We start from the raw sequence: 13,143 nt of genomic DNA, 5'->3' as shown, positions 1-13,143 counted from the left end.
ATCTGCACTTATTTTTAAATGACATCCCGACTCTAATATGTTTTCTTGGATAATAAATAAATCTTTAAAAGTGGTTTTTAACTATAGCTCTAAGAATAATTATTGAGAAATTAGAAGAAAAATATTTTTCAGAATATAATATTTAATTTTAACAAAATATTCCTATCATGAATTTTCATAAAAACCTTCTTTTTGAAAATTTCTTAATTATTGTCTTAAGAGTAATGCTTAATAAAATTATTTGAAAGTTAAAGTTTAATAAATTGAGTGACCAGATAGTAGATTCATTGCACATCCTTGCAAGTTTTTTTCCCTTCTTTTCACTAAAGCAATATAAATAATTATACGTTAACAAATAAGTAATAAAATCATGTATTTAGTGAATAAAAAATTAAATCCATGTGTAAAAACTAGTAAGCGCGTTGTTTGGCCTAGTGAGAAAGAGTACTGAAAAAGATAGAGAAAAAAAGGGAAGAAGCAACGTTGGAAGCTTCACACTGATGGATGAAAACATGGCGGACACAGCACGGGGCTTTTTATTTCCAAGCTAGATTTGATTGATTTTTTTGTGTTTCACAATTTTCAGTTGTTGGAATGGACAAGCCAAGGAAGCAGCTAGACTACTTCGGAACTTGACCTATTAATGTTATAAAGTCAAACAATAACTAATCCATTTTAGTGAAAATGATGTCCACTAATACTAAAAAGCAAATTTCCTTTTTCAAGTGATTCTTTTTTTCTTGAATGACCTTAATGCATATAGATAAAGTACTATGTTTTTAAATTTTATTATGAATAGTTTAAAATTTTCTAGTAATATTGTTTTTAAGAATTTTCTTAATAACAAAAAGAAATGTTAAATATCTTTTTATATATTTACTGTTATTTAATTTCTCTCGTGAACTCTTAATAGTATATTCTTCCATGTATATAGTAAGTTATGTTAAAATCTTCAACCTTCTCTTAAAATAAACATTGAGTGGACCAATAAGTGATTGATTTGCCAGCATGAACTTGGATTCTGTAAACAAATGATCAAGAGTTCAAATCTCAACTCTTGTATATCTTTTAAGAAAATCTAGTTAGGAGAAAATATTTGAGTATTTCCTTGCAATTATGTGTACAAAAAAAGTATAATATTTTAACATGATATTATTATATTAAAATTTGAGATGAGAAGATGATAGTATTTTGTGACTCTCTCTTTCACTAGTGGGGGATCCACATGTATAACCACGATAACAATGGTCTCCAAAACATTTTTTTTCACTTGAATATATAATGATTTTTATTTTTGCCCCCATCAAAAAATTGATGTTACTTGCATAAGATTTTTTTCTTAAAATGATTGTATGAAATTACAAGAGTTAAAAGAGAGAATAAATCAATATTGATTTTATCACCTCATGTTTCTAATTTGTTATTGTATTCACAATCAAAAAATCATACCACTACATTTTTTAAAATATGAAAATACATATAGGACAGTGTAATTTATAGAAACTTGGATATTTTGAATTTTTTTAATCATATTATTATATATTTTATAAAAACTTTTAATATTTTTCTTCTATAAATATATTATAAATTATTTTCTTGTCCCATTAAAGTAAATATTTGAATTTGTCACTGTCTCGCACTATAGTGTCCTTGTGTGATACAACTTATTTGCATCAATTTATGAAAATCCTCACCAATTAATAAACATTTTTATACATGTATATAGTAGAAAATTACGAAGAACGGGTAATGAGAAATTGAGCACATGTTATATTACCTTGAGTTGAAAGCCATAAACAAAAGGAGGAGATTTAGTGGGAGAGGACCTAACTCCCGCAGCCATGCATGCAACACTAACTAAAGTTGAGGTTGAGAAACAACTAAAGTGTTTAACTAAATTGCTTATAGAAAAGGGATTTACCTGAATTCTACTAAAGACTAGAAATTAACAAAAGTGTGAACAAATCAGTGTTACAATCTTGGGATGAACCAACCAAAAATAGCGAAGAGTGTTTTAAGACTTTGATTTACATTTCCTTATTTTTCAAAAGCAAAAGACAAAAAGTCTTATACAATAATGAAACTCTTTCTTTACCTTTGATTAATTTTAATTTTCCTTCACATATCTTAACATTTTTTTATCAGTACTGATTCATTGTCAATAATTATTTCAACACACTTCTTATTGATTAAAATTTATTAAAATAATATTTTTGTGAATCTCACTTCTCATGATTCTTCCTTGATTATATAATTTTTAATAAATTTTAATTAATAAAAGAGTGAAAGAGTGAGATAATACTGTGTTGCTAGCACTTCTTTCCTCCCAAGATAACGTGTTCTCTTGTTTTTAATAGTTATGCAGTATTCTTATATCCAATCACCAACAAGTTTTACTGCTTATAAATATGATTATTGGCTACGAGATTTTTCCTTGGACTCTGAAACTTTAGACAAAGAGCAAGTTTCACCTTAAGATGTAAAGTTTAAACGTGGAAATGCCCTAAAGTGACCGACACACACTATTCTCTCTCGCTCTCATCCCGTCTTTTGCACTTAGCCTTTAATCTCTGTTGTTAATGGTCATTGTTATTGACAAAAAATAATATCATGACTTAGTTAAAAAAAATTATCCCTAAAAAAATCATGATTTTTTTCGTGTGGTTCCTTTTTTCTAACTTTTTGGCAATGAGTTTTTTTTGTCATCAATATTCGTATTTATTAGCTTTATTGATAATTAATCTCCATTAAAAAATTTGATTAACTATTTTCAGTGAAATTTTTTCTCTCAAATGATTTTTTTCATTTACAAGACTTAAACCAGAGATGATGTTTAAGGGGATCGACTCTAATAACATTCGGATCAACAATTTATTCATCTCTAATGAATTTTACATAACTAATTTTTTTCATTTGATCCCTCTAATTGAGAGATTAAGTAGGAAATGTATGATATTTGAGTTACTAATCATTTTGGGTAATTTTATAAACAAAATATTAATATGAATCTCTTTTAAAATAATTTATCGACATGAATCTTTTTTAATCATTGATCAGTAAAAAAAAAAAATTATCTTTATTATGTGTCATATTCTCTTTAAACCTATTGATCAAACATGTAATTCTAATTGGTCAATAGTCAAAAGAGGTCCTTGCTAGTAAATTATTTTAGAAGAGACTCATATTGATATTTTGTTTATAAAAATAACCAATTTGATTAATCGCACATGATAATTAGGAGGATTATAAATGAAAAATTAATAATATTTAAAATGATTAAATATTAAACTCATAGTTTTTAGAGTCTCAAAATAGGAAACGAAAAATTACAAAAATATCATTTAGTAAAGAAGAACATTATATGAATGACTTGTCTAAAAAAATTAAAACGAGAGACCAAATAAAAAATTATGAACTTTAAGAACTAAAAACTTTGATTAAATTATCATATTACAATCTAATTATTGACATATATAACCCAATGAAGCTTAAAACTTAGTGCAAGTTTTGTTAAGATTTATTAATTTCGTTTGAAAATCAAATTATTATTTTTTTATATTTGTTATGTTCAAGATGGATAAAGTGATAAATTCAGAATGAATTGCTTCCTAATCCTAAAATGGTTGTTGACTAATCTGAATTGGTAATTGGTCTCACTAGATATCAGTCAAGGTTGGCATGATTGAGACACTAGAACAAACGGTGCAACACCTGCAAAAGATATTATAAAGCATAAGTTATAATGAAATTTGCATATCATTAAAATCAAACAATTAATTAATAAATAAAAATACTTTTTTTAAAGTAGTAGATAAAAAGAAACAAAGTAATACATTCCAATAAAAGACAAGTAGAGCCACTCAACATGTGACCTCCAAGAATTATGAGACAATCACAAGGTTTAACAAGATTTCTTCAACTAACTATTTTTTTTCCTCAGCATACGATTGTAAAGGATTATCCCCATCACTTTTTGAGATTTTTAAACTCTAAGGAATCTGTTAACACCTATAGGTGTGTTGTCTATCTCCTATAATAATTTCTACATTCGTATTAATTAAAATTCGAATTTCTGATCACATATTTAAAGCATTCAAGTACTTGAATGCTATGAAATGTGCATATCATTAAAATTAAACAAAAACACGTGGAATCTAGATTTTTTTGTTAGGATCATTTGGCCATTAATTAATTAATCGTGGTACAATGTACAGAAGCTAGTTGAGTTAGTGTTAGTGGGGACCAATGGCTGGAATTGCAACGTTACACAGAGGTCCACTTATAATTGTACTCTCAACCATCTGGACCATAGGCCATGTGCTTGATACAGGAATTCCTTGAGAGAACAAGAACTAAGGGGCATGTCTTAAGTAGAAATCAAACTCATATTCTTGAAGGGTGAATTTGATTCTTATAAATTAGACAAATTATCAGTGGAATAAAATACAAGTAAAGAGGAAATATTTATTCGCTCAAATTATTTTTCACTCGTAAGATTTACTTAATGTATGGAATAGTCACTTAAAAATTTACATAATTAGTATTATGCCATTTTTTTACCTAGAGATTCTAAGGAAAGTTTAATATGGTTTTTATAAATTAAAAATTAGTTAATATGCATAAACAATTGAGAAGATAAATCGCAGGTGAAAGGTGCTTCCCAAAACTGAGTTGTTTAATTATTTACTCTAAACTATAATGTTCTTCTACAAATATTAATAATCAACATTGATAAAAAAAAATTATGTAAAGTTTGACACATGGGCGGACAGAAAGCAACGTAGCAGTTTATTATACTCTATTTAATTTAGTTTTATCTTCTTTGGAGAATAAAAATATATTCAATCTTACATTCTATTATGTTTGCTTTAAAGAACACAAAGCATGAAATTAAATAAAGCCTATATATAACATGCTTTGTTCCATTTTAGTGTGAAGTCTGCCACACCACTCAACAACTACCAACAAATGAGAAAATAGTTATAGCACCGTTTTCAAATGGATTTAGTTTTGATGTTCTGTATCCACTTATATATTGTTAACTTGTTAAAAAGTTTAACTTAATTATTTATAAAATGTTTTTTTAAAGATTTTTAACATAATAAGTCAGCATATTATTAATAACAGTATAAAAATATTAGACTTATATTAATTTAACTTCTGTTGCATTTTTCTTTTTTAAAAATAAAATGATAATGCATATATGTTATTCTAATTAAAATTTATTTTTTAATAAATTATAATCGATAGAATGTATTGGTCAATGTCTCAATACACACTTACCTCTTAGGAGGACACACTTAATATCTTAGAAGGGTAAAAAAAAAAAAACTACTCCTAAAGTATCTTTAGTTTATAGGGAAAAAATACCCCTGATAATATAATGAAAGACACACTATTCTAGTAAAATATATTTAACCTGTACCAAGCTGACTTCCCTTTTTCTTTCTGGGCACACGTTTTCTATTATTATTTTTGTTACTCTTTAAGTGGAAGAAACTGATTCGTATTGAAGGTATCCTTCTTTGGAAAATTGATGAGGACTCAATCTTTTGTATTACAATAACAATAAAGTTTTTCATCAGTCGAACTTAAACTTATATATCAAGCAAATCAATGAGTTTGTAAGCACATTAAGGTTATAATAATAGCTTAATTTTCAAAATTAATCAAATACATTTTAGAAAAACTGCATTACATTATTGTGCAATTTAAAGTTATTTTTTCCCAGTTCGTGTATCGTGTGTTGTAGGCTATTCGGCCAATGTCCCTACTTTTCAACCATTTAGGTCCACATGCATATATTGGCAAGTGATCAATTTAGTTTTTCCCTTTGCCCATGAAGAAAAATGAGGGCTTCCTAGCGTGAAAAACAGGAATGAAATGATAAATACTGTTATTTTTTGAATTTTTAAAACAAAAATTAAATAAACTTAGGTGAACTCATTTTTTTTCCTCTATGAGAAACATTAATAATACACTTTAATTAGTACACTTTTTTTTATATAATATACTCTTAATTATTGACTAAAATTTACTAAAAATAATAAAAATGGATAGGTCTCCCTTGTTGTATAACAAGTCTCACTCATAATTTTATTATTTTTAATAAATTTTAAACGATGATAAAGAATGTGATAAAAATAATATATTAAATAATGTGTTGTTAGTATTTTTTATTAGGAATAACAACTGTTATTTTTCTTTTATTTATTTTCCTTGGATATAATAATAATAATAATAATAATAATAATAATAATAATAATAATAATAATAAGAAACCGTCCTCTATTTTATTTCATTATGATTTATATACCATTAAATACTCAAACAAGTAGGACAATTTTAGATGCAAAATTTTGTTGTCTATGTTAATCTTATTTGGCTCAAAGACCAATAGCAACTTACCGAAAGAAGTTGCATACCCTACCAAAAATGTGCTTGAAGCATAAATAAATCATAAAAAATAAAAAGAAGTAATTTTCATTTACCCTTAAAAGTCAATAAAATTAACATATGAAATAGTTTAGAAGATCATTACTAGCTAATTAATTACTTTGTGTAATGTGAATATATAAGCCTAGCTGCTTTTTCTACAGATCGACATATTGCCAAGTAGTAACCAACCACACATAAACGTCCCATGATTTTAATTTACAAAAAGAGGGGACAAAAAAATGAAAAAATAAAAACTAGTAAATTTTTCATTTTTTTCCTCCTTGGATTTCATCTTGAACGCATGAAAACTATGGTTTTTCACTTTCTATCCCCCACCAAAAAAAAAAAACTAGAGAAAGAGTTGAGACTGCAAAAGATCATAGTAGTTAGCAGCTTCATCTTCAAGCTCCCACAACAACCCATCACAAATTGAAGAAAACATGTCTCCACCGTTGAACTTGAACCCATCTTCACCAAGATCGAGTGATTCATCCTCTTTATTTGGAATCCCAAGTTCATCATCAGAAGCTTCAAGAAGGTGTCTCATGACCCCTTCTTTGTCATCATGTTCCTCCATCATGTCACTAGAATATTTAGTTGTTGAGGATGAACAATCCTCTAAATTACTATTTGTTGTGGTGGTGGTGGTGGTGTTGGTGAGGCTGTGTTGGTTCAAAAGGGTGTCCGAATCAGAGGCACAATTGGTGATTTCTTGTTGGAGGGAAGTGATGAGAGAAGATAGGTCTTGTGTGGAGTCATCTTCCTCTGATTCAAGGAGGGAGAGTATGTGGTTGTATGACCTGTGCCTCTTTGATAAGGACTCTAGTAATTCATAAGTACTATCTTTGTTCTCTAGGGGTTCTTCTTCTCTTGGCCTCTTTGTTAGCACACTTTCCTCCATTTTGTTAGAAAAATTAAGAGGTGGAACAAGGTAGAAGGGAAAGAGTGGAAAATGGGTGAGGTGTTGTGAAGTGAGAAGGAACAAGGGTGAAGAGAGAGAGTGGGGTGGAAAGGTATATATAGAGTGAGGGGAGGGGAGAGAGCAAGTTCCAGAGTTTGTGGTCAATAGGTGGAAAAGAGAAAGCAATTAGGAAATGTTACCGGAGAAACTTTGTAAAGTGCGTGATTGAATATATGATAGATATTCTATAGTATTCTTAATCTAATTAATCAATTTGTATTTGATAGAATATCTGATTTTAATAAGATATTTTATCAGTGTGTTCCTTGGACTAGGGCAAGGGATAGAGACGTTTAGAAATTAGAATATTTCCATGAAAAAAATGAAAATTAATGAAAGAAATTTTTTTATAAATAGTACTTTTTTTTAGGCATCGGAATAAATATGAACTCGTCTGACATCGTTCCTACTATGATAGGAAAAACTTGTTTTGTCTGAGATTAGTGTCAAATTTAGATTTTCTTCGACTTAGAAAAACGGATTTAGACTGGGGTATGTCACTCCCCATCACGTCCTCCCTCGCCATTGTCCCTCTACGTATATATCTATAATTACTAATAGATTAAAATATATTTTTTATTTTAATAAACATGAAAATATTTAGAATTTATATTTATAAAATTTTAGTATATTTTGTGTTCTCACACAATTGATATGTATTAATTTTTGTTTGAATGTAAGTTTAAATTGCGATAATGGTTTTTAACATCAGTTATACATATAATTAATTTAAATGTGGTGTTTTTTTAAATTAATTGTGAATATAATCAATGTAAAAAATGATGTATATAGGTTCAGATATTTTAACCTTATTACAATTAATGGTTTTTAGCATTAGTTATAAATGTAAATGTGAAATTTTTTTACATAATATAATCAATATAAAAAATTATATACCTAAATTTAAATGTCGGAATTTTATTTTAAATCTAAAAAACAACACATCTTAATTTTATGAAAATGAAAAACATACTAAAAAAAAATTCCAAATATTTTTATATTTATGAGAATAACATATTTTAACTTTCGTAATATAACATAAATATTCGTGTTTACCAACGGATAGTTAATTTTAGTTATATATATTCAAGATTTCTTATTCAAGTCCTATATGTTTTCGACCTGATCATGAGCATAATCAATTGTTTATAAATGATACACGTAGTATAGGGGAAAAATGCTCATTATAATGGAGTTAAATGTGCGAAAATTCTATGCCTAAGGTACATGAAGTCTTCTTCAGTAATACACGCAACTTTTGTTTTTGCCCTTTCTGTTTGTAGCATGCATTTTTTTAGACCGTTGGATCAGATATAAATGGGGACACCGTGTCCATAATTTCTTTTTCCTTGAAAAAAATACTACGCTACGATAGTCTCGAAATTATGAATAGGTGGCATATATATTTTTTCATTAATAATTATAAAATATTAGTATTCTATTAATTTATGTAATTTTTATATAACGAATGAAATTAAAATAAAATAATATTTTATAAATAATTCAAAATAAAAGGTATTTCTTCAAATTAAATATAACCTTAACTTTACGTGAAAACTGAGAAGAAGGAATACTGATATAGAAAAATAGATGCCAATACAGAAAAGGCTAATATCGGAGGCAAGTAACTTAGTTTAAAACTAAAATTTATATATTTTTTTTCTCCTTTTATTAATTTCTCATTATTCAATTTTTACAAGCTAATTTGTTGTCATAAAAATTTAATTAATTTACTTTCACAAATAGTTAAATGTCCGCAATTGATAAATGATTTAAAATATGAATAAATAAAGTACACTAGTTAAGACATTAAGAATATAATTAAGTATATAACTTTTCTCCCCTACTAATAAAATACGAGACTGATTGTGACGTAGAAGTGACTTATACTTTTTTTTCTGAAAGCAAAATGAAGTTAATAGATTTTATTGTAAGTTTTTTAGAATAATATTAAAATTAAAAGATATTTTTTTTGTAATTATCAATAAGTTAGCTCGTTAAATTAAAACTTTTAGAACTAAATATATCTGCAGTTTTTCTAAATATATGAGATAAAGATCAAGTCAAGAATAATCATTGATAGAGTCCTTTGTGTATTTTTTTTTTAATTCAACATTCAAATATTTTGGTATTATCTGAATGCTAATGCACACTAAGAATTATATATTTAATCAGTTCGGTAATGAGAATTTGTAATCAAACAATTGAATTATTAAAATTATATATATATATATATATATATATATATATAAATAAATGAATGATGAAATTATATTGATATAACTTTAACAATTAGTATATCATTTTTATAACTTGATATAGAATGTGATTTTTATTTATTCAACCGTTGAATTATATCTATGTATTATTAAGATCGTTTGTGATAAATTTTGTCAAAATTGAACAATAATAAGAAGATAATCAAATAATTCATATTTTAATATATTTTGAAATGTTTATATCATGTTGATTTTAATCTATATGAACAAGGTAGCAAATGATTTTGGATTAATATGAAATTTTATATATGTGATTTAAGTTTAATTCAACGATGAATTTTAAGAATATATATATATATATATATATATATATATATATATATATATATATATATATATATATATATATATATATTTTGTTAAGAAGTCATTAATAGAGTATTTTGGGTATAAAATAAATTATATTGGAAATGGGACAACTTTATACTAATATTATGTTTATAAAAAAGGTCATTAATAGAGATTTTCCTCTGGATAATATGGTGCGTGTATAATGCTCCCTCAGGGAAGACTTTTTGTGTTTTAGAGAATCCCATTAACGTAGAATATGAATTTGTGGAAACTTAGTGTTGGTGATGGACAGTGGGGTCTCTTTGGAAACAATCTTGTGGACTTGTGAACAAGCTTCAGTTTTTGTTTTCTTGGTCAAGTGATGGTGGATAATCACGTAGCATTCAGGCCACCTAAAATTGGAGAAGCATGAATAGTGAGGTGTCTATAGAAAATTGAAAGCGAGAGGAGCGAGTAGAAAGATATATTATTTTATTATTACAGGGCAGGGTTCAAAGAAAATAACAATATGGGATTTGACATTTGAAACTTATCTAGAGAAGTCAAAATCATACCGGATTCATTTTACTCGCGTTCCAACTACGTTACTATATATATTGTGTGAACTAAACTAATATTAAAGAACAAAAAGATTTAATAAAAATAAAGTGATTTTTGCTTTCAAGTGTGTATGCATGTAGTGCAAAAGCTACATTAAAGTTTAATTCAGGTTAAATTATTTAACGATTTTTAGTTTATTTTTTAATTATTCTTTTTTTTAATTGTGTTCTTAGACATGTATTTGTTATTTTTTTATCACTTAACTAAGTTTTTTATACCTGGAATATAGGTCATTTTCAGATTTCTATTTGACATTTTTTTTAACAAGTACTTAAAAAAAATTTCAATTTCATTTTACTATATACCGTTAGTCGTCTTTCGTTAAGTGATAACGTAGCAGATAGAGTGTCACATCATCACACCTTATCACAGACACCTCATTGTCGGCCACGTCATCAACCTTCAATGATGTGGCAATGGTTGACCGTGATGATGTGACATTCTCTCTTTCACGTCATCATTTAACGGAAAGGGATTAATGACAAATAATAAATTAAAACATAAAAAAATTTATGATAGATATTTGGAAAAAAAAATAATGAATTTTTAGGTAGTAATTTGAAAACTACCTATTTTTCAGGTATGGAAAACTTATTTAAACGATATATAATGGGTATTTTGTAATCTATAATCAATGTATACATGCAACATATTATGTCTTCTCTTACTCTTTCTTCACTATTCTCTCAACCCAAAATATATATCTCAGCATTTGATATGGTTGGTTCTCTTTTAACTTTATCCAGATATTAAATATATTCATTTTAACTTTTTAATTTCACCTTTAATATTATTCTATTAATCTAGTTCGGTTGATTAAAACATGACAAATTGATAGGTGAATTATTGTAAATTTCAAATAGTATTTTTTTTATTCCTACCAATAAAAAATATCTTATTAATTTAATGTATTTCTTATTTTGAATGAGAAATTATCTTAAAAAAATAAATAGGATAAATTTTCTTAAGTTTATATAAAATTAAATTACATATACGTTCATCAAGTTATTTTGATTAATTTTTAATTTTTTTGACAAGTTTACAAATATTGGATTAAATAAAAATGTTTGAAAAACGATTTTTTCTTATTGACTTATAAGATTTTCTTTTAAACATGATTTAAATTTATGATTATCATTTTTATTTTTAATAAAATAATAAAATTTATCATTTTATTTAAAATTAAATTATTTATTTTGATAAAATTTCTCTTTATCATTTGTTAACTAAAAATTGTTTTTCAGATTAGCTTAATTAAATTTTTTATACATGAAAAATATACCGTTTTTAGATTACTACCTAAAAATTTATTTTTTTGTAAAATAATTACTTAAAAAAAATTTGTTTCAACATACTATCTATCGTTACTACCATGTCATCATGCCTAATCACTCATACGTCATTGTCATGTCATTGAAGGTGATAGCTTGGCAATAAGTTGTCGGTGACACTTAACAGAAGACAACTAATGAGAGTTGATAAAATGAAATTGAAAAATTTTCTAAGTACTTGATTGAAAAAAATAAATATTAGGTAGTAATTTGAAAACTGCCTATATTAGATAGTAGTTTTTCCAATATGAAAAATTTAATTATGTCTTTTTTTTTATTAAGTCTTGTTGTCTAACTGTCATTAAGAAAAATTAACCACAAATGATTCATCAGAATTGCAGCTAGAGGACTAGTAGGTACTTTTGAAACGTATTATAAGCATGATTAAGTCAATTGTGAGAGTTTTTTTATGCAAAGTTATTATTGGGTCAAGTGTGTATATACTTGTGAAAAATTAATACTTAATTGAGTTAATCTATAAAGGTTGAAATTTTGGAGAAAATTTTCAAATTTTACTCAATAGTGCTTACAATACACTTCAAAAGCATCAGTCCATTTATTATACTTTTGATCAAAGTGTTTTGATTAATTTTCCATGAAAACAATTAGATGGAAGAATCCAATTTTAAGAAAATATAAGTTAGAGGACCCAATAGAAAATAAATAATTTAGAGACTTAATTAACAATTATCAAATAATTTAGGAAGAATCATTTAACCTTTAGTTAATTAAATATGTGTAAGTATAATTGTTATCATGTACAAGTAAATACACAAAAAAGCGTGTAACAGTTAAATTAATGATTTGTGCCAAATTATAATTTGTTCAAAGTTTTATTCATTGTAATTAAAACTCATATTTTTTTTCAATGATATGAAATGTTTTATATTATTTGTGTTCAAAGAAAACAGGTCACACACTAACAATTGTAAAATAATTTTATCATGTATATTAAATTTATTAATTTTTATAATAACTTTTGTTAAATTTAATTGTCTTGAAATGTGAGTTTTTGCCAAATTTTGTCATGATCGTGCTCCATATAGCACAATTATGCTACTTTTGGTTGAACTAAAGCATCAACATCCAAAATTTTCAAGAATGGTCGTGTTCTATACAACACAATCATGTTGTTTGAAGAAACACTTGGTGATTTTGAAATTTGAAATGCATAATCAAAGAGCATGACCATGATATGCTTAGCATGTTCGTGCTAACTTCCATAATGCAAGGTTTATTTCTT

The 13,143-nt window shown here is 26.2% G+C and overlaps 1 protein-coding gene across 1 annotated transcript; it reads right to left on the bottom strand.

Moving 5' to 3' along the window:
• Window positions 1-6,462: 6,462 nt before the first annotated feature.
• Window positions 6,463-7,438, bottom strand: LOC114423273. The gene has a single exon (XM_028389968.1). The coding sequence runs from the start codon at window positions 7,337-7,339 to the stop codon at window positions 6,788-6,790; it is 552 nt and encodes a 183-aa protein (XP_028245769.1). The 5' UTR covers window positions 7,340-7,438; the 3' UTR covers window positions 6,463-6,787.
• Window positions 7,439-13,143: the final 5,705 nt, after the last annotated feature.

This window comes from Glycine soja, chromosome 8, assembly GCF_004193775.1.
Source record: "Glycine soja cultivar W05 chromosome 8, ASM419377v2, whole genome shotgun sequence".
Classification (NCBI taxonomy): Eukaryota; Viridiplantae; Streptophyta; class Magnoliopsida; order Fabales; family Fabaceae; genus Glycine; species Glycine soja.
The sequence above is the reverse complement of the archived record's forward strand: the minus strand, read 5'-3'. Positions and strand labels throughout refer to the sequence as shown.

Coding starts and splice junctions, on each gene's coding strand:
- LOC114423273 (XM_028389968.1), bottom strand. CDS start 7,339: ATGGAGGAAAGTGTGCTAACAAAGAGGCCAAGAGAAGAAGAACCCCTA.